Genomic DNA, 22,709 nt, shown 5'->3' with positions numbered 1-22,709 from the left:
ATATTTAATGTCTCATTAAGGGTTTTTTATGTGTGTTTTTGCTTGGTCTGACCATCAGTGATTAACATTATGGTTTTATCTCTTCATTCTGTGAATAATTTAAACTAGGTCCTGTGTTGTGCGGAGTTGAATGTTGTTATGTCGCTTTCATTACTTTTGGTTGTCATAGTGTCTGTGATTTATTGAATGTAGTTTGGTTGTTTTTCAGAATCAGAATCAGAATCGGCTTTATTGACCAGGTATGAAGACACACACGAGGAATTTTCCTTTGGAGCATAGTTGCTCACAATGTGCTTACACATTCAAAACAAACAACCCAACAAACAATATATACACACACTAATATAGACACACTAATCTATACACACTAATATAGACACACTAATATACATACTCTAAGCAGAAACAATATAGAGAGATGAGTGCAATGAAGAGACCAATAAAATTATTTAAATGTGGAACATAGTGCAAAGGGTACTGGGATAAATAGTATTAAGTTATTATATTACAGTATGAACATTATGAACAGTTCTGAAATAGGAAATGAGAATGATGAATAAATAATGGATAATAAGTGAGATATGAGAATGAGAATGATGACTAAATACTAAATAAATGGAATAATAGTGGAACCAGTAAGCAGTTTTTATTATTTTTAATGTAATTATGCATGTGTGGACTCCAGGAAGAATGGCCGTGGCTTTGGAGCCAGCTGATGGAGATCCCAATAAATCAAATAAAAAGATTTTTGTTAAACAAAAGTTGTAATGTTCAACCTGTGAGTGCAAAAAAGTTGTTTTAAAAAATGGAGATGAGGGGATTTTCCCATTAAAAGCTGTGACGTGTGTGTGTGTGTGTGTGTGTGGGGGGGGGGGGGGGGGGGGGGGGGGGGGGGGGGGGGGGGGGGGGGGAGGGTTGTTCTAATTAATGAAAGTTTATGTTTCGATCAGAAAACTTTTGCAAATATAAGTAGAGGCCCCTGGGCCATTTGGGGCCCCTGGCTTACACAGACTGTACCTTTAAAGCCTCTTGTCCCAATTGGAGCCAAGCCCCGCCCCTGGAGCAGACATCCCATGAGTCATAAAGTTTGATGTCCTGCCCAAAGTTTAGACCCGACTGGAGCAAAAAGTTTTTTTTCTAGAAAGTGAGCTGCAGAGATTTGTTCTACGAACTATGAATATTGTCTAAGAGCTTCACCTCGTAGCGGGAGACCCTTCCAGCCGAGCGCGTGTTGGCTTTTTTCGTCTTTTGTGGCTGCGTCTGCATATTTTGTTTTTTTGTTTTTTTGTTTTTGGGGAAAAGTCGGGTCCGGGACGACAACACAGATTCCAGTGTGGAGTAGATATGCGCTTTGTTACATTCACAAGTATGCCAGCAAGAAGCACCAGGAAAGCGCTGTCTTTCACCGCAGATTTCGACAGCTAACACACTTTGGGACAAAATCCAACTTTCGACTGTTCGACTTTAGAATGACTCGGGATCACTGCTGCTGAGTGGCGTCGAGATTTCCTGCTGCTGTGTGGAAGGGAGAAGGAAAAAAAAAAAAAGTTTGGGATTGGCTCAAACTTTTTTCTTTTTTTTTTGTGAGTTGTGAACGCGACATTTTCGGACACGTAAAGTTCGCCGACTGTTCTGGGACAATGGATCCGAGCCAGCATAACCCTCCTGCCGGACACCAGATCGTCCACGTCCGGGGCGACTCTGAGACCGACCTGGAGGCTCTGTTCAACGCCGTGATGAACCCGAAGAACACTATCGTGCCCCCTTCCGTACCCATGAGGATGAGGAAACTGCCAGACTCCTTCTTCAAACCCCCTGAACCAAAGTCCCATTCTAGACAAGTAAGCCCGCCCTGTCTCTCTTCTGCCCCTTCCCAGAAATCAGGCCCATCCTGTGGGGGCCCGGGCCCATCCTGTGGGGGCCCAGGCACACAGTACGGGACTGACTGCTACACACAGAACCATTCCGATCCTTTACATGAGTAAAAGTAGGCTACTGATACCACAAAACAATATTCTGTCACAAGTAAAAGTCCTGCATTGAAAATGATAGGCTACTTAAGTAAAACTATTGGCTAAGTTTGTTATGGACCATGAGTCTAAATAATAAAAGGCTATATATATCATCAGGGACATGTACTTAAAGTACTAAAAGTAGAAGTACTCATGCAGTCCTCCCATGTTAGAAAGTGTGAAGGATCCAACCAGTTGTGTGCTTAATGGTCTCATCATCTCAGCTGGACTCTTATATTTATAATAAAACATCGTATTTTATTAACTTTATGTGTTTTATGTGCAAAGTAACTAGTAACTAAAGCTGTGAGATGAATATAGTGGAGTGAAATGTACTTATACTTTGCCTACTTTGCACCTAAGTACAGTACTGGTGTAAATGTACTTAGTTACATTCCACCAGTGATTTGTAGTCGGTCGTAGCCTTCACGGTATTTGTAGTCCCGTCCGATATTGCTGGATCCAGTAGCCGTTTTTATCCATTCACCCTTCACTCTTTAACTTTTATTTCACTTGCTCTACATTTTCCAACCAGTTGTAATTAGATCGGTCAAATCAGTGCGGAGCCAAGGCCCGCGGGCCTGTGCGTAAAAGTTCGACTAACCGAAATATGCTCAAAGCCGTTTGTGTGTCCTTTAGCGTTATTATTGGAAACATGGATCCGCGGAAGATAGGAAGACATTATTACACTTGAAGTGAGTTGTCAACCTCCACGGAATAATGTGGAAGGGATTTGGTTTATCCATGGCTGCTTACTATTTATAGAAGTGACCCAACCATGTGGAAATAAATCAAAGCAGTCTCTAAAACAGAGTTGGTAATCAACATGATTGGCAGATCATACGATGTAGAGTTCGTCCTATTAACCCCCCCCCCCCACACACACACACACACACCACACACACACACAACTGTTGCCTATGGTCTGTTAGTTTTGTCGTCAGTGCGCATGCGTTCATGAACAGCGAGTCTGCGCTCTCCTCTGTCCCACACAAGTCAGGGAGCCTAGGACCAACCGCCCCCCCCCCCCCCTAACAAACACGTTAAGTGATAGTAACGTAAGAGAAGTGAATGAACTGGTAAATCAGTTATTGTATTATTATTAGTATTATGTCCACAAAAAATCCCTGTGTGGGTCCTGCAGTTCCCTGTTCTTATCTGTGAACTGGCCTCAAATACACTATGGTCAAAAACTAATAACATATAGTTTATAATTTCTTTTACAAATTTGTACAGTGCCATTTGTGTAATGCCCTCAAACCAACTTTTTGTTTTGCATAATAACAATACAAGATGAAACTTTTACATTTTGAGGTATTTCCAAAAGACGATGCACCTGCATTCACCCTGCTTGTCTGTCCCACCCAGGCCAGCACTGATGCTGGGAGCGGCGGAGTGCTCACCCCCCACCATGTCCGTGCACACTCGTCCCCGGCCTCCCTGCAGCTGGGAGCTGTTACGGGTCTGTCTGGCATGCCCCCCCCAGGTGCTGCCCCCCAACATCTGCGTCAGTCGTCCTATGAGATTCCTGATGATGTGCCCCTGCCCCCCGGCTGGGAGATGGCCAAAACCGCCTCGGGCCAGAGATACTTCCTCAAGTAAGTACGCCGGCAACAAGTGTCAGTACTGTTTTCCTGCATTAGATTCAATTTTAATATTCAATATTTAACTGCCATGCAGATACGTTGCTAGGAATTTGGTTCAGTGAGCTCATTACAGAACCCGCCCCCCCCCCCCAAAGCAAGTCATAACCTGTCAAAAAGACAAACATATAACCCCCCCCCCCCCCACCGAAAATGCATAAATACATGTTTAAGGGCATTCTACAAGTCAGTGCAGTCAAGAGTTGAAAAGTGTGTGTCCGTGCTTGTTGAGTAGCTCGATGGTTCTTGGAGGCTACGTGTCTTGAAAAAATTGGTGAAGTTTGCAATTTAAATTGATATTTAGGAAAAATGAACGGCCAGGTTTGAAATGAGTTTTATGATGTACAGTCCAGCTCATAGAGTCGTCACTATGCCTCAGTTCTCTAGCCGTCCCTCCTACTGGCACCCACTCGCACCCTGATGAAGGATATTTAATGATATTTCTTTTTTTTTAAGGCAAACAACAAAATTTGTCATAAAAGCAATAGTACTCGGTGTATCACCATGAGTAGATGGGGGTTGGCTCGCCCCCCCCAGTTTGGAGAAGCAGGCAGGAGTACAGACATGGATGCTAAGCCATGTTCTGCTGCAGCTAAATGTATTTCAGCCCCCAAAAACAATCAAGCTTAGGCGTCCACTATATTTTGAATATTGAATGTTACTTTTCTTTGGCACTAGATTTTCTCAAACATAGAGCATCAGTATTCTTATCCCTGTTCAGTCTCCTTCTGCAAAAGTTCTTGTGTACACTCAGGCTCATAAATGCATCTTCACAGTGAATCACATTTCCTCGTGGCTGTCATTATCAAAGTTAGTATCAAGTATTTATTTAATTACATAAACCATGGCGCGGCACAGTTGCGCTTATCATCATCATCACTTTATTTATAAAGCGCTTTCACATCAGCAATAGCTGAACAAAGTGCTGTACATGAAGGCAGCAAACACAGATAAAAATAACAGTCACATTCCTTATGCGTAGGAATACTGATGTTCCACGCGTCAGATGTAATGTACGTCCAAAGACGAGGGCTGCCAGACGACAAAGTAAAGCGGTGAACATATTCTGAATGTAGTGTACACTTAAACTGATACTGATTTTTTTTTAGGTGTCTTAAATGTGTTTAGCTGCAGCCCCCACCCACAGCGGTACATTGCCTACCTCATGCCTAACTCATGCAGCATTACAAGCGTGTGTTATAAAACGTATTGGACATTTTTTAGAGCAGAAATGAAATTTGCGCTAATGGTCGAGTTAGCAGAGAAGTGGTCTTGAGATTTGACTCTTATAATACAGCTCTGTTCAGTGGACATTAATTTGCAAATCTGCTACAGTGCACAATGGTGGCCAGTGTGCTGGAAAAGAGACAATTGCAATAGTTGAATTGTAGGTTATTAAATTTGGTGGCGTCTTTTGAGGGCCTGCTGCTGTATGTAGTGTTCCGCTTCTTGGTCTCAGGTTTCAGTAGAAACAATGGATCATTGTAGCTTTCCCAGACAGCTATGGACAGGCATCTCTGCAAAAACTCTGCTAACCGGCACATCTCGTCCACAGTAACCAGCCAAAGTCAGCTTTTTAAATAGTAGCTAAACCATATATATAAATATATGGTAGCTATACCATAGTTTATATATGGTAGCTATACCATAGCTTATATATGGTAGCTATACCATAGCTTATGTATGGTAGCTATACCATAGCTTATGTATGATAGCTATACCATAGCACCTTTTAGGCCTTTCGCAGAGTTCATTGGTAACATTTTGCCATATGATGGGTTTTCTTTTTAATCTTTACTTTCTTATACAATTGACTCAATGCTCTGTAGTTTAGTGAACAGATAACTTGGAATTTTTCATAAAAGTGAACAATTTTTGTTTGGTTTATCTACTCTATGTTATCTATCTATGTTGTCAGTTAAAGGGAAATATTCCTGTGGTACACGGGGTCTGAACCAGCATGGTAGCCTCGCATGTACTCGGGTCCAGAAAGAGCTTTCTGCACCAGATGTTTTAAGGTCTCACATCTGGAGAACATCTGGGCCGTTTTGGGGAGGCTCTTCTTAAATTGTTCCAAAGAACTGGGGGGGGGGGGGGGTTAGCAGAGAGAAGAAAGTATTCTCATAGACTCTCTCCCAAGATCCCTTGTTTAGAAACTGAGTGATCTAAAGCGCCTCCAGACCATGGAGCTATGTTGTTAGTCTCGTATAACAGTCTTGTATAACTTATAGTTCAAACATCTGTTGTGCTATTGTTTTTTTTTCCCTCTTTGTATGAATACATTTATCTTTTGTAAATGAAACAATGTGTAATTTTTTTCCTTGTTATGTAACAATTGCGTCATTGTCAAAGCTGTATTTGAGTTTATTATATTGAAACCACTGTCTCGGACTGACTGATCACTGATAAAGGCACAGTGAAATCTAAAGGAAGACCTTCTTTTCACTATGTAGGTTTGTACCATATGTCAACAGGTGGTCAATTTCTATACAATAGAATCATTTTCCTCAAAATCCTCGAAATATCAACGCTATGCTGTTTTTAAAAGTGTAATGTTGAAAATATTCATAGAAAATGAAGATCATAGGAAGTCTCTGCTCATATGTGATTGTCTATTTTACAACCGGAGCTTGTTTTGTGGTGTGGCTCTGTTAAGAACTGTGTTATCCAACCAGCGCGAGTGTAGTATAGTGTTTGTGTTCAAGTAAGGACAAACGGTAGGAGACATCTTCCATGCGCCTGCACATCAAAGTGCAGATATTTGATCTGGAATACAGGCGGCCTCAGCAGAGCTGCTGGGAGAGACACTCCCCTATTTATAAACGGGGCCTGTCTGACCGAGGCGCGTTGCAGAGGAGTGAAGCCGAGCGAGCGAGAGAGAGAGAGAGAGAGAGAGAGAGAGAGAGAGAGTGTGGTGGGTGGGTGGGCGGATGGACAGAGGGACGGACGGGTGGGGGTGGGTAGTCTGTCACCAGCTTGCATGGCCGAGGAGAGAGCAGGGGGATGGGGGGGGGGTCACATTTCACTCAGGTGGCCGCAGATGTCCTTAGAGATAAATCATAATTTCTTTTTTTTTAAGTAATGTGTTTCTCCACCTCTGTTGTTTACTAGTACACTGTAGGATCATACGGGGGGAGGGGGGGGGGGGGTGATCGGCCCCAGTGAGTCACAGCCGCGCTACGGATGCCGATGTCCCACTCCCTTTAAAAAAAGCCAGGCTGGGTTTTTGCTATGAATGGAGCCGTGGTGCTGTGATGGTGCCTCTTTTGTGTCAATGGAGTTAAATGGCAGCCATGTGGAGATGACTAGAAGAGGGGCCAAGAGAAACTCCGGCCCTCCCCTTTGTCCCAGCTCTGAAACAGTGATCTTTATTCAGACCACAGGCCTGTTGAGACTCATGTGAGCCCTCCCAAAATAGACAAATGGTTGACATGAAGTTTTAAAGATGGCGGTGAGAGAGGGCAGCGGCTTCCTAAGAGCTGCACCACGATCTTCACATCTGAAATGTTCAGCTTGGAGTTTAGAAGTGACGGAGTTTGTGCAAGGGAGACAGCGCAGACAGCTTGAGTTTAAAAAAAAATGTATTTATTAATAAGAAGTGCTGAAACAATTTGGTAAATCGTTTGATTATTAAGTCCTCAAAAACTTAATCGGTGACATTCGATAATCAATAATTTGATTCATTTGTAAAGGCAAAAAGCTGAATTATATTTGTTTACAGCTTTCCTGATGTGAGGACTTTCTGCTGTTTTCAGTTTTTTTTAAATCTTTTTTTGTATTTTGTATTTCAAACTGTTCAAATTTAAAGACGTCGCCTTAGGCTCTGGGAAATTGTGATGAAAATATTAATAAATTAAAAAAATTACAGTTTAACAATGTAAATAATCTGATTGAAATAGGAGTCAGGTATGAGCAGTCTGCTGCAAAAATCCCAGTTTTCTTTTGACTATAACACAAATAAGAATAAGCTTAAAGCTGGGAGAAGACGAGGAGAATGTCAACACAGTCTGTTGACCTTTCCTCCTCTTTCTTCCAACAGTTTGCTGTGGCCTTTGATTTATGACGGCAGGGGCAGGGAGGTTGGGTCACCTTGCTCGGTGCTGGTGTGGGGGCAGGGCCCTTCTCCGGGGCTGGGTCATAAACTAATGAAGGTTTCTAATTTAGACACACCGGCCAACTAGGAGGGGTAATCACTGTTTCCGGGCGCTTATTAAATGCAGCTTTGAATGAGCTTTTAGTCCGTGGGAAGTCAGCCCTGAGCAGAGGAAAGCTTTGGGGGTGGGGAGGGGGTTGTGGGGGGGGGCAGCTATTGTCTGCCCTCAGGGGCAGGTAGAGCTGTGTGTTGATGGACACTTTTGTCTTCTCCACAATTGGATTTTAAACTGTTTTGATGAGCCAGTTTCCCGCAACCAGTTCCGGCTGAATCATGTTTTTCCAAATTTAACTTTCCTAAATACGCCGAACAATGATTATGATAATGATGAATAATCATTTTTTACTCCTGTGAGCACATTTATTCATTTCTGCATTTCATACTGTAATTTACTGTAGGTTGGTGTTTTCTGTGTTTTTACACTTTTGTGTGTGTGTGTGTTGTGTGTGTGTGTGTGTGTGTGTGTGTGTGTGTGTGTGTGTGTGTGGTGTGTGTGTGTGTGTGTGTGTGTGTGTGTGTTGTGTGTGTGTGTGTGTGGGTGTGTGTGTGTGTGTGTGTGTGTGTGTGTGTGTGTGTGTGTGTGTGTGTGTGTGTGTGTGTGTGTGTGTGTGTGTGTGTGTGTGTGTGTGTGTGTGTGTGTGTGTGTGTGTGTGTGTGTGTGTGTGTGTGTGTGTGGTGTGTGTGTGTGTGTGTGTGTTGTGTGTGTGTGTGTGGTGTGTGTGTGTGGTTTCCTGAACATCTGTTGCACTTAATACAAGAGGTCCTGTTTGGAGCAGGAAAGATCAACCAAGTGTTTATTTGGACCTTATGCTCTCATTGCATGCAGTCAGTATCTGTGTCTATGACATCATCATGGGATTTCCAGCGGACTGATGTACCTCATAGTAATATTTTGCTTGTGTGAAGCAAAAATGGTAGCTTCTTATTTTAAAATCTCTTAACACTAGTGAGCAAAGAAAAATCCCTTTGCAATCCCTTTTCCCTTTAGTGTGAAATGAAAATGACTTTTTTCATGCATAAATATACATCTATGGCGTATTTGAATACTACAATACCCACAGTCCATTGAGAGACATACCCACATGCCGTGGCTTTGTTATATGAAGTTGACCTGGCCTGCATCACATTTGTTGCTGACGTCTTGTCTTGTATCACAGTTGTCCGTCCATTGTCTGAAATGGATTTCAGTTTTATTGCTTGGCTAACACTGATCCCATACTCAACATCTTATGTAAACATCATACATAATACCTAAATATTTTCAGTAGCAACTAATTTACTTTAACCTGCTTAAGGCTTGACGTGATAAGTACGCAAATTGGATTTTCAACTAAGCTGTTATGAACCGAGGAAACTCGGTGAGTCCCAGACGGTCCTGGGAAGACTGGGCCGTGAGCCGGCCTAAAGCCCTCATTCGGAGCAACTTTGTGTTTGACAAAGTTTTGGTTTATTGACCACACACACAGACAAGGCCCTTCCTGTTCAACCGGGGCCTGTCAGCTCAGTACACAAATGGGACTGTGAGAAAGTCAGGCTAGTGTTTACCAAAGACTTGATGTAACACCTCTGGCCCAGACATCAATGCCTGCCCTGTCACTGAGGGCATCTCCACAGAGATGTAGGAGCTGAGAAGTGGAGCCGCTCAGGTGGGGTTTACAGTTCCCAAAGCTAACCATAGCACCTCATACAGGGGCGTAGGTTTAGCTTCAACAATGGGGGGGGGGAGACACATTATAACCGGAGGGTCTGGGGGTCTTACCCAATTAAATGTTGAGCGTCAAACGCATCATTTCCTGCATTCTGGTGAATTTGTACGCAACATTGTATGGTGCACATGTCTTTATGTAAGTAGAGGAAATTATTATTTCGTTTGAACTTTCTGCATATTTAAAACATCACACTTTAAATTGTGTTCTTTAACCACCTCAAGGTAGACACACTTCTTGTTTTCAGATTATTTTACCCCTCTTGGGGAGTTGGTTATCTTTCATATATTTTGAGGGGGAACAAATCTACCGCTTCTAAATATTGGGGGTGGGACATATAAAAATCTATGTCTTTTGCTGCATGCATGCATTTGAAATAGTTCCTTTTTTTTAATGTATGTATGAAAATTGTGATATTGCATGCGAGTCTTTGGTGCTTATATGTAGTGTGGTCAACACAATTTAGCCACAGGTTTTGTTAAAAAAGCAACAACCTCCAACTGACTGATTAATCTCACATGGCACTCTTTAATGCCACTTAAATAAATGAGGCTTTTGAATTCCTCTTTGAAAATAAACAGCAGTCAAACTAAACCTCCCAAGCTCCACTCAGTCCTTTGTGAATTAGTTGCTTCGTTAGGAAGTATGATGATACAAACCCTCCTTCAAAGGGAAACTTAAAGCCACAATGGGGTCACAGAGGTTGCCCCAATAATCTCTCTTGATGATGTCCTGCTGATAGAGGGGCAGCCAGGCATCCCCAGTGTGGAGGTGGTCATCCTCGTCTTAGAGGCTGATTACATCTTGCCTCCCTCAGTGCACTCTTTAGTCATTGGCTTCAACCACCTTCTAAGCATATACTCCCTGGGTGGAGCCACTGTGGCCTGAGGATCCCATTTTTAACATTTGACAACTCAGCTGTGGGGTGTGCTTCATTATTGCTGCACCACCCATAGCTTCACTCCCTTGTTTCACACCAGTGCAATGCAGCTTTTGACATCTGGCTTGTGAAGAGAGTCAATTTCAGTCAAATCTAGCTTTGATCTGCTGTTTTGGCAGGTACAGAGCTTCTTTAGAGACACTTAAACCACGGAGCAGACTTTTTTTTGGATAGAACATTCTCCTCAATGCCAGATGTGAACGCCACAGCTTTCATGGATGTAAACAGGCAATCTCTGTTGGGAAAGTTTGTCACTCTCCTGTAATCCGATGAGGTCTGTGAAACAAGTGCAACAGTCAAACTTCTTTACTTGAGATCTCTTAAAGAATGAACCGCTGCTGAGCTACTCTTTGGAGCTGAATCCAGTCAAATCTTTGGATTCAGTCGCTGCTGATTTCATTGACACTCTATCTTGAGTTAGAATGTGAAAACATGTGAAACTCACCAAACGGAAAAGATGCCAAATCGTTTAAGCAAAGTCAAGTTTAGCCTTTATGCGAAAGGTCGCCCGCCCTCCGCCTCAGCAAGACACCTTATAAATAACGCTGGCACAATAAACGCCACCTTGATAATTGGGCCATCAGTCAAGGAGATGTCAAGTGCCTGGGTGGATCAAGAGTCCTACTCGGTGCTCTGAGCCACAGTCGACCATGATGATACGGCACGGCACCGCAGGCAACCACACGGCTCTGCTTTGCTGCAATACCTGCCTATTTACTGAGAGTTTCTCATGAAGAAGCTAATGATGGGGTATGTTTTGTAATCAGAATGTCAAATATCAGATTAAGACCATGTCCCTAATAACAATAATGCAGATACATTGATTTGTTTCACTGTTTTGGCCCGTCATAACAAGAGTTATCGCAATACACTTCACAGATACACTTAACAGATTTGATTTATATCAATAACACTCATTTGAAAACATTTTGAAAGTGGTTGATTATGAAAGAAATGGAGTGCTCCATTCATCAAACAGAGCTTTAATATTTGGGGTAAACCACTTGGCAGAAATTGTATAAAGCTGCCATCTCCTCTCAAGGCTTGAAAGGTGGCTGTAAAAGAGGGTAGTTTGCTTCTTGGTAAAGATAAGCAGCAACTGGCTAGTTGGGATTTACATCAGTTACAGTCAGCTACTAATGGCGTTAAGGAGTAACATACCCGCTCTTAGAGTGGAATGCACTTCTCTGCTCTCCACACATGTGACCAAAGCCATAGTTCTTCATGAAGACTCCAAAGATAGATTTACTTTAAAGTAACAATCTCAAAGACCTGTATTTTGTTCTCTTTGGCGATAAGCAGTAATTGCAGTGTGTTTTTTGGATCTCATTACCCAGTGATCCAAACAGTGTCGCCTGTGTGACGTCAGTTGGTTGTCATTGCTATTTTCATTGTTGGGCCACAGTAAAAAAAAAACAACAACCATCGCTTCATACACAGGTGAGCTGAAGAACGGATGTGTTGCGTTGTAGCCCCTCCTACCCTCTTTGGACCCACCGCTGCTGGGTGATGGGAACCTTGTGATTTTTCCCAGTAATGTCGCCACAGACGCTCAGTTTGTAACACTGCAAATGTTTTGGCTTTCATCAGTGGGTTACAGGCTCAGTCACCATTGGGTGATGGATAGGGACTTAACAGACATTTATTGAAATACAAATCATCAAGATTATCACTTAAAGCATCCTCTTAATGTTTTGGCATGTCAGTTTGGGCAGCAACCCTTTTTAGAAAACTATCAAACTGCTGCTCGATTTGTGGAAAATAATCATAACCACAATTATTTCGGCCAATATTGAAACTAAAATGATTTACTCGTTGGCTTTTGGAAAGATGTTCAACAGTTTAACAAATCAGCAGTGAAAACATCTTGAACTGTGAAATGTCCCGGAATTCTTTTCCCGTTTTATATAAATATATATATTGTATATAAAAACTATATTCAAATATTGGCTGAGGGAGTTGAGCCTTTGGGAGGGGCCAAAGTGCATGTGTCATTCAGAGCCTTAGACCAAAGTGAGAGGTTTCTTGCAACACGTAAAGTGCAAGTTTATTGTTCTTCTCAATAACATTGTTTTTGGGAACATTAGGAGCCGAAAAGGGAAATCGACAGCCCTACGTCAACGTTGTTCTCAAATGTAACTGCATTGTTGTGGACGGGCCCGGCCCACCAGCGGTCTGCTATGTACCCAGTGGGCTGCCCTGCCCCGGGGACGGAGGTGTGGGGGAGGGTGTGGTGGCCTCCCCGCTGAGCTCGCCATGGTGTCAGAGACGTGTAAAGACAACACCGAGCAGTTGTGACTGTGGACGTTGCAGATCATCAGCAATTCCTAACAGCAACTGGTGGCCTCCAGCCGTTGTGGTCCAACAGTTGCCATGACATTGTTTTGTTTCATGTTTCGCCTACAGGAAGCAGCGTATAGCCCTGGCGAGGGTTCACGGCAGGTTGACTGAATGGATCATCTTTTAGTTCTAAAATCTGGTGATGAATTACTGGCTCTCGGTAACTTATTTACCAGTTCTGAGTTCCCACAGACAGGCTCTTTAAATACAGTGCGGTGCTGACTCAGTGTGTGGATTTTATCACACACTTTTTGATTATGATCTCCTCTGTTTTGAACCAAGGCTTTGTTTACATCTGTCTTGATTGATTCGAGTTACACACATTAGTCTTCCAGGGCTGGGGTTTGATAGGAAATCCAATATTTGTACTTTCATCTGTGCTAATAGAAGCACATGTTTAAGCGGTGTGGGTAATGATTTATAATCTGACTTCTTGGAGGCTTTGAGGTTGCATATTTCCATCCACTTGTAGCATTTCTGTCCAGCATTGGTGTACCAGGATGTGCAGGCCTCTTATTTACGATAAGCCCTCCCTTTCCTTATCCCAGTGCTCCTCTCCCAGTCTCCTCCCCTGCTCTCCCCTCCCCTCTATAATAAATGTCATAGTTTCCAGAGTGGGTAGGGGGCAGGGCGGTCGCTCAGAGTGTAACAGGACCACAGCAACTCATGCAGCCAATGGAATTCAGAGGGATTGCTTCCGTAGATGTTTTTTTTCCCCCTCTTTCACTCTTTTTTTTTTTTTTTTTTTTTTTTTTTTTTTCCTTCTTTTCTGTAGTTGTCTCACCAGCTCCCTGTGAACCCCTCTTTCTCAGGGGCCCCCTCCAATCTTGTGTGTGTGTGTGTGTGTGTGTGTGTGTGTGTGTGTGTGTGTGTGTGTGTGTGTGTGTGTTGGTGGGGGTAGGGGATTTGGCAGCTCCTTTGATCAGTAAAGCATAAACAAGAGGGGGCTTCAAAATGGGTTGCATTGTGTGTGTGTGGTGTGTGTGTGGGGGGGAGGAGTGCTGAGTCAGGCCCTCTCGCTCTCTGGCCAGGGATAGAGAGCAGACAGGCAGGCTGGGATTACCGCAGAGGCCAAGAGAAACTCCCAATCTCTCACTTCAGACAGCTGTTCCAAAATCTGGGCTAATGGCGCTCTGAGATCAAATTAACAGCGAGTCGTAAAGAATCCCAGTGGGTGACAGAACACGATTATTGCAGGGTACAATATATAGATTGCCGAGAGTAATTGCATTGTGAACACACTCTCTTTATTTTGTCATGAGTGCTGAAATGAATAGAAAAGAGATTTATTGTCACTGTTTTTTTAGCAACGACACAGTTTAGCAGTGAATCAGCCACTCCCAACAATATGAATGCAAGAGTTGTGGTGTTGCGTAAACAAGCTACTGGAGCTTGGTGCCTATTTGTTTGAGGCGAGGGGGGTCTTTTTAAATGGGATGTTTCAAAAAACAAACAAAAAAAGAACAAGTGAATAGTGGGGTTTTAGGTCGTAGCTCAGTCTGTGCCTTTGTCAAGCAGGTGAAAGCTTTGTTAATGTGGCGCCAGATTGTTAAAGCCCCTGACACTCCACAGTGTCGGAGCCACTTCCAGGAAAAAAGGACCCCCTGCGTTGAGCCCTGGGACTGACCCTCCCTCAATAGAGAGGGTCCTGCTCGGGAGAGGAGGGCTTCCTGTATTAGCTTTCCATCTTAATCAAGCAACAAGTACCAACAAAGCACTAATTATCAATGCCTTCACCGAATGCAACACAATGCCCCCCCCCCCCCTCCCCCCCCTTCCCCACTCCTGTCCCGGCAAAGACAAGCCATGAAATAGATGGAGCAACATTGTGTGACGTTACAATAGTAACTCATCATAGCCTCTTGGACGGCTTCTAGAAGAAGTGTTCAGCTGACCTCCAGTCACATACTTGATTTATATATATATATATATGTGGTGTACTGTCGGTTTAGTCTTACTTATGTCTAACTTTATTTATTTTTTTTATAATCAAGGGTCAGATTTATCCATTCTCCTTCGTTTCGTACAACCAGGGCCGTGCGGAATCTGCAGATGCAAAATTTTCTACAGCTTTTTTGCAGATCTTAAACAAATAAATAAAAAATAGAATCCACACCAAGCAGAAAAAACGTCCGCTGAATTCTGCAGTTTTCCATTGTGGATAATCACTGAAAAAAGGGTACCGATTGGATCTGTGTACAACCTAAAGTGGATTATAAGGAGAAAGTAGCACCGTCTAATCAAAGCTAAGAATGAAAGCCTTGTGTGAATCTTGATTGAGTTGTGGGGTCAGACTGAGTCCAAACAGACACAGCTGAGCTTGGCTTCCTGTAACAGTCATCATTTACAGAAAGCAGGGGTTAGATTCCGTGTTTTCATCAAAGAGCTTGTTGAAACTGGTCTGAGTCATCGGTTCCTGCATGTGACCTGCTGTTTTGCTCTGATATGGCCCTTGGTTCGACCTTACTACTGATTCCTGCTCAGAAACGCCTTGATAAGTCCTTTTTAGAATTATTTATGTTGTCTCGTCTCCTTACAGCCACATCGATCAGACCACCACTTGGCAGGATCCTCGCAAGGCCCTGCTCCAGATGAACCAGGCCCCCCCGCCCAGTTCTGTGCCAGTCCAGCAACAGAACATTATGAACCCAGCCAGTGGTATGTACAGTATATGTGGAACTTGTTGCACATGGATAATTGGTCATCATGTTGTGGGGGGTTTTCAGCGTTAAACAGAGTTTAATAATAAGTGTATTTTTGAAAACCCCATGATTTAATGCACATTTTATCTGTTTACATTTAATATTACATTCTACCTTTTAAATGATGAAAAAGAAACGCAGCACTTGGCATGTATTACAGGTCATGTTCATCACATTGTGAGGATTTTAAGCAATAAACTTAGATTTACATTTCTTTGAGGTAATATCTGGGCATTTCCATACGTTGATACGCATACAGTAGAAGTCAGGAGTTTGCAGCCTTGTCTAGTCGTTACATGTCCCAAAGACTGTGTGTAGCACAGTTGGGGCCGTGCAGTTGGAATTTGCCCTAGGTGAGGTAAGACGGAGGTAGAACATGACAGGTCCTGTCTGACATGTTTGGGGAGCTCCGTGACTCACAGATTACAGGGTTTACACATGAAGTCTCTTTGCATTCGCATATCGTTTGGGTTCTATCGGGAAACCTTTGAGTAAATCTAATAGCCTCCGATGTTTACACACTGGGTTATCAGTGACAAATGACAAAGAGTTATTACATTTTCAAAGATGACAAATAATGTGCTGCTATTTGTCTGGACATCATTTTCCAATATAGCTATAGTTTATTTTTGCATGTGCAACTCAGCATATATATACTATATATTATATTAGGGCTGCAACTAACGCTAATTTTCTTAACTAATGGATTAGTTGTTTGCTAGTGTTTCCCAAAAGCCCGAGGTGACGTCCTCAAATACCTAATTTTGTCCACAACTCAAAGATATTCAGTTTATTGTCACAGAGGAGAGAAGGAACTAGAAAATATTCACATTTAACAAGCTGGAAACTAAGATTTTTCCTTTCTTCCTGTAAAAACAATTATGCAAACGGATTAAGTGATTATCAAAATATTTGGCGATGAATATATAGTTAACAACCTATCAATTCATCTTTGCAGTTCATATATATATGTATCCTAGCTAATCTAACTACAGTATGCTGTATGTATGCCCAACCACGCATTCTAGTTGGGTAATGTTGCTGTATGTTGCACAATTATGAAAGGAAAATCCAACTCTGAGCAGTGAGGGAACCCCCCCCTGGCATGTCTCCAACATTATTTTCCCCTGTCACCCCTCAGGTCCTCTCCCTGAGGGCTGGGAACAAGCTATTACATCTGAGGGAGAAATTTACTACATCAACCACAAGAACAAGACCACGTCCTGGCTCGACCCACGACTTGACCCACGCTTCGGTGAGTTCGCTGTAGACGGGGATTTATGGTCTATCTTCAGTTCTCGATTGAAGTCAAATTTTCTATTTATTAAATAAGGGCAGATTACTCTTGGGCAAGCGGAGGTTATTGTAATCAGAATCAGAAAATCAATTTATTGCCAGGTAAGTAGCACTTACTAGGACTTTGCCTTGGTGGATGGCGCATACATACATTTTTTTTGAACAGTAATAAGAAATAAATAAACAATAAATGCAGAAACAAATGACGCAAACATGTAACTATGTAATTTAAAGAAAGGAAAAAAAGAGGCTGTATGGATTAGGGCAGGATGTGCAAAAATATTGAAGATAGCTACTTGAGTTTAAAAACAATATTTATATTTTAAAGTAAAATGAGAGAGTTATACCAGGAACTGCCTCAACTGTAAAGAGTTTCTTGCACACCTGGTTTTTGTGACAGCCATTCACTTTCCCCAGTAGAAAGCCCTTGCTAATCCATAAATGATGCATGTATCGTTACAATTGAAATAGCGAGTAGAGTTCTGTGTGATTCATTGTGCGTTTTAACCACACTACATTGTTTCGGAGTGACCAAGTAGCCACACCATTGGCTGTTGAAATCCGATTTCATCGAACCCCCCCACCCGTTCCAAATCCACACCTAACCTTTTGTCAGCCATTTTAGTGTTGGAGCAACAGCTGAGTTGGCCATTAATCCCCCAGGCCAAGCTTCGGTTTGACAGTCAGCTTTGAGTGCGCGGTGGCCAGGGTTGGTGAATTAGTGACAGGACCTGGTACATGTGTTGATACGTCTCTGTGGCCATGGGAATGAGCTAATCCTCCTGTGCAAAGGAAGACTTCCAGAGATGAAGGGTTCCTGCGTATGTCACTCTGACTCATTCACGCTTCAGGTGCCATCCCTTCATTATAGCAGCATTCCCCAGGGAAGCTCACCCCGGTTCACAAAGGCAACACGTGTGAATCAGCACACAGCCTGTTATCCTCTTTAATTTTAGCTTTACTTTTTTTTTTTATCAAGCCTGGGCACGTAAAGGGCCTGTTTTTCTTTTTTCTTTCTGTAGGCAATTGTGAGTTTCACTCTGAAGGCAGGCAGGAAAGTTCAAAACAGAGTTGTAAGGGGAGGGGAGCAGCTGGGAAGAGATGGCGGCTCTGATCGGCAGAGCTCTTTGAAGATTTCTAAGTCTTGAACACACAAGGCTGCTGGGCCCCTGAAAGCCAGTGAGAGGGAGAAGGAGATCATGTTAACTCATTATGTGCCATCAGACCTAATTTTGTTCTGCATTGGAAACTTTTCTGTACTCATGTTGCAAATGTGCTGTTGTTTGTAGTTTTTTGATTCCTTTTAGATTTTAGAAAGATTGCTACTTGATATTTCACAAGTGTGGCTCGGTGCTTGAAGGAAACCCTAATTGTATTCTTGTGTGTCTATTGAATTCTATTTCCAATCATATTTCTTTTCACTTTTGTGAATAGATATGGGCTGCTCAGCTTCAGATGCATCTATACTGCTGCTATGTAGGTCTCCAGTCCTAAGCCAGCTGCTTTGATAATGGAGGCTAATTTGAGCTTTGAGAAGAAAAGCAGCAGAGCGCCTTTAACTGAGGCCTGTTGGCGGCTGGCTTTCCCCTGCGTGAGGCCCAGTGAAGGCACAGCCCCATTCTGCTCCAGCTCCAGACAAACTTGAATCTCTGCCAGGCCTCTTTATTCTGTGGTCCAACTCTTAATCTGTTCCAGACCTTTTCAGTCAAGGAACTCCAATGTGAGCGGGGAGGTGGGAGGGGGGCAGGGAGAGGCAAGGCGAAAGGGGAAGAAAGAAAAACAGAGGAACAGAGGGAAAATGCCGACGGGATAAGCATGCATCCTCTTTAAGATCCAAGGAGGTGGTGAACAGCAAACAGGCCATGAGTGCGCTGTGGCTGAGTCTGAAAGGGCTTTGTGTGGATTCGTTGTTTTCTGTGTGTACTAGTCTAGAAGAACAGCAGGGGAAAACATACTAGTAGGGTACTGGAGTGCACATATAGACAGAGTTTGAGGTTTTGCTTTGACGCCTTAATGTAAAGCTCTTTGTCACGTGATATTTTGCTGCCTCTGCTGTCAGAAAAAGTCGTGTGAGGCAGCAGTGAGCCACTTTAAAGGGTCAGTTCGGATCTTCTAACTCACCCCTAGAGCTGTTTATCTTTGTGGACAGTGTTGGTTTTAGCGGCTGAAGATTTCAACAACAGATTTCAGCCCCCGCTGACTGACGTCAGTACTGTGCAGGTGAACTGAATTGTGATTGTGGTGCAAAAGGCATTGGAAAATTTCAAAAAACTCAGCAACTTGTTATTTCAAAAACAATGTCACTTATTTTACGTAACTCACTGACCCCTCTGACCCCGGTTTGAATACTTTTTTATTGGAGACATTGACCCTTTTAACAGGGAAACCTTTCAGGTTTTCTTCACAGATGTTGAAGTGATAAAAACAAAACTCATCAGATTGCTATTTTTTTCTTTTCAGTTTGAAAACTTTTATTAATAACACGACAGTGCTTCTATCCAATGGGTAAATCCAACGCAACTTCCAATTTGAAGCTGTTGTGTAAGTAATGCCCCTTTGGGCTGGCCCACACTGTCGATGTGTCCTGGCTGGCTCCCTTTTCTTTCCATCTCCTCGCCAAGCCGAGTCGGGTCAACACAGGCTGCTGGCTTTACTCAGACCTTACTGCTGTACACAATGATGAAACAGTGTTTGTGTCACATCCTGTCTGTTTCTCCACCTTGCTTATCTCAACGCTAAAATCACAACACCTTCCCAAGGGGCCTTTTTGATTTTTATTTCTTAACTTGTTAAATCGACGGCAGACACATATTTACAGAGCCTTCAAAGGAGCTGTGCCCTGGTCATATACTACTTCACACAGCTGGCACACCCTCCACCCTACCTGCCCCAGGTGATCTTGGTGGTGTAATAAGCCCGGCGGTGTGATCGGTTGATAAGGGCTTCTGTTGCTGGCTTGTTGTGTTGCAGGGGTGCGTGAAGAAGACAAAAGGCAGACAGCATTAACTTGTCTCTTATCTGCATGGCCCACCAGCTATCACCGCCCATATGTGCTGCTGTCTTAACCACCCCCTCCAAACCCCCCCCCCCCCCCCCCACACACACACACACACAGACCTGGACTCCATGGTTCATGCTATCACTCTGGCCCTGAGCTGAACCCGTCCTTCGCTCCTATCAGATGTAATTCCCTGCGTCGATATGCTCATTGTTTGTGCATAGTTCCTCCAGTAACATTGGTTACTGTTAGCTGTTTGGTCTGTGTGGGGGGTGTCCTTGACGTGGTGGTTCAGTAGAAACTCAGCTGTAAGACTGCAGTCGCCAGCATACGGTTGTGCATACATGTCCTACTCGGTTTTTTAATGCATACACTTCTTTAAAACTCCCACCTTAAAGGAACATTGTACTTGATTTCAACTGGGGTTATATTGACATGGTTTTGGCCGTGGTTTCTATAGGCTACGGGAACATTGTACCCACCATAGTGATTGCTTACGTCTGGGAACATGGCCGCACGTATCAATAAAATAAAGTCAGTCGGGGCAAGAAACCCCAGCAAGTCGACGATCAGACAGTTGTAAACAAGCCAGCGTTTTATCCCCAGTGGTGAAAAAGTAATGGGAAGATTGATTAAAGATGAAACTGGTAGTCTGTAAACTTCTCATGGGGATAACTTTACAACAAGTAAAACAAGTCAAGTTACAAGGGTTTACTTTCTCTTCCAAACAGGTTTAGATGTCTGATTGCGGTTTCTTGCCCCGTCAGACTTCCTATTAGCGTTAATACATGAGTACAATATGGGGCTGCAACTAATTAGGTTTTCCATTGTCAGTTAATCTGTAGATTATTTTCTCAATGAATGGATTAGTTGTTTGGTCAATAAAATGTCAGAAAATGGTGAAAAATGGGGATCAGTGTTTCCCAAATACCAAGATGGCGTCCTCAAATGTCTTGTTTTGTCCACAACTCAAAGAAATTCGGTTTACTGTCCTAGAGGAGAGAAGACACTAGAAACTGGTATCAGAGACCATTTTTATTCATTAAAAAATGACTCCAATCGATCAAACAGTTATCAAAATAGTTTACTTATGAAACCCTTGTTGTCTTCCCGTCAAAATTAAAAATCAGCACTTTAGCTTTTTAATCATTATTTTTAACTTTTTCTTACACTTTTGTCCCTTTTTTCAATGTTTGTCACTTGTTTGTTACGTTTTAACACTAACTTATTAAATTTAGTTTGACAGTTATTTTTGGAATTTATGTTCAATAAACCTAATTTTTAGGAAATTATACCTAATGTTTGAGTTAGAAAAGCATAAATTAGGAATTATTTAGACTAAAATTAAAGGAATGGATGTTGATGGATAATCACAAACTGGAATATGTCAACTTTTACTCAATACTATTTCAAAAACACTTCCATTTTTTTCTTCAAATGCTATAAAATTGAAAGAGATATCCCAAAATTTATGAAAGTAAAGATATGTACTTGCCAGAGAGTGTTGTGTGGAATCAATCATGTTATTTTGGGTAATTAAAAAGAACATTGATATAAAAGAAAACGGGCCAATTTGACCCGAGGACAACATGAGGGTTTAATGTTCATTAATTTAATAGCTGACAACTAATGGACCAACTAATCGGTCTGTATCAGGGAATCTTTCTCCATAGGCCTCTGCTTCAAAGCGCAGGCCTTAGCAGATCTACAGCGGCTGACATGGCCCATGTGCAGCACCTCTACCATTGGAAACAGCTTATGGTGCCCGTATGGTGGAGTGATCCAGCCACAAAAGGCCTCGCTATCTGCCAAAGATAAGAAGTAACACTCTCCCATGGCTTCAGTTGATGTGTGTGGGAGAGAGGCGGCGGCGGCTCCGAGACTCTGTGTGTGTTTGTCTGCATGTGTATGTGCTGTGGTGGGGATGTTGGGGGAGGCAGCAGGGACAGAGAGGGAGGGAGGGAGGGATTAAGGGGGGGGGGGCGGGGGGGTAGACGGCAGGCAGGGCGGGGCCTCCAGAGCTTCCCAGGGAGAGCCCTGAGCCGCGGTTCATTCAGCTCCTGAGATAGTGTAAACAGACGGTGATTGAATGGTGATGAGAAAGGTGCCGGGGTGGTTAGGACAGCACAGAGAGCCCCCCCACCCGCATGAAAATTGTGCCCCCGTCAAGGCTTTGTTTTGGTTGGTGCTTCAAGCGCATAAGCAAACACCCCTCCTCATTGGTTACATTACTGTTCCTCCCCTCGTGGTAAACCTCATTTGCGTCTCTTTCTTTACTATAGTGATAAAATGTGTGACCTACTTTGCATGCATACATTTGCTGTGTTGCTTTATATTCATTTTTTTTTTTCATTCCCACCCATGCTAGAGTGAAGAATAACAAAGATTTCACTGGGGAACAGCTGTGTTTTCAACACACACCCATTACTTCTGATAATGTAAACATGTAGTTAGCTACAATCCAATTACATGTGTTGGGGTAAAAGAACTTTAAAACTAAAGTTGGTAGTGGGACAGTGTTTACAGAACCTGATCCAGGTCTATTTCCAACCGTCTGATATCTGGACCCTTCAGGCCCGGGCTAGGAGGCACAATCTGTGATTTGTTTAGAAGGAAACCAAACGCACAATGAATGGATAAGTCATAACTGATGCAATGTACAAAACTAACAAAGGCTGTCTTAGTCAGTGAGTGGGAGGGGATCAGGTCTTACAGGAACAGGGGTTGTTTCACACACCACACAACCTGCTGCACTGGCTCTCAAGTGAGACGCACAAAACGCTCAAGTTGTCAGTCTTGTTATGAGGCATTTAAATGCAGCCAGGCATTAAAACGTGTAGTTGCAGTGATGGTAGTGTATTTATAGTCTGCTGGAGATCATACAGTATATGTATTATTTATACATCCAATATTGAACAT

At 42.9% G+C, this 22,709-nt stretch overlaps 1 protein-coding gene across 1 annotated transcript in view; it reads left to right on the top strand.

Annotated features, from left to right (window-relative positions):
• The first annotated feature begins 1,106 nt into the window (after window positions 1–1,106).
• The window catches only part of yap1 (Yes1 associated transcriptional regulator), a 31,813-nt gene continuing 10,210 nt past the window's right edge, over window positions 1,107–22,709 (top strand). The window contains exons 1-4 of the mRNA XM_032509806.1: window positions 1,107–1,841; window positions 3,381–3,610; window positions 15,334–15,452; window positions 16,638–16,751. Of these exons, the coding sequence (XP_032365697.1) occupies window positions 1,641–1,841; window positions 3,381–3,610; window positions 15,334–15,452; window positions 16,638–16,751 (664 nt within the window). The 5' untranslated portion in view covers window positions 1,107–1,640. The remainder of the gene's footprint in view (window positions 1,842–3,380; window positions 3,611–15,333; window positions 15,453–16,637; window positions 16,752–22,709) is intronic.

Source organism: Etheostoma spectabile, chromosome 3 (genome assembly GCF_008692095.1).
Source record: "Etheostoma spectabile isolate EspeVRDwgs_2016 chromosome 3, UIUC_Espe_1.0, whole genome shotgun sequence".
NCBI classification, from domain to species: Eukaryota; Metazoa; Chordata; class Actinopteri; order Perciformes; family Percidae; genus Etheostoma; species Etheostoma spectabile.
Note: the sequence above shows the minus strand (reverse complement) of the source record. Positions and strands in the feature narration are given on the sequence as shown.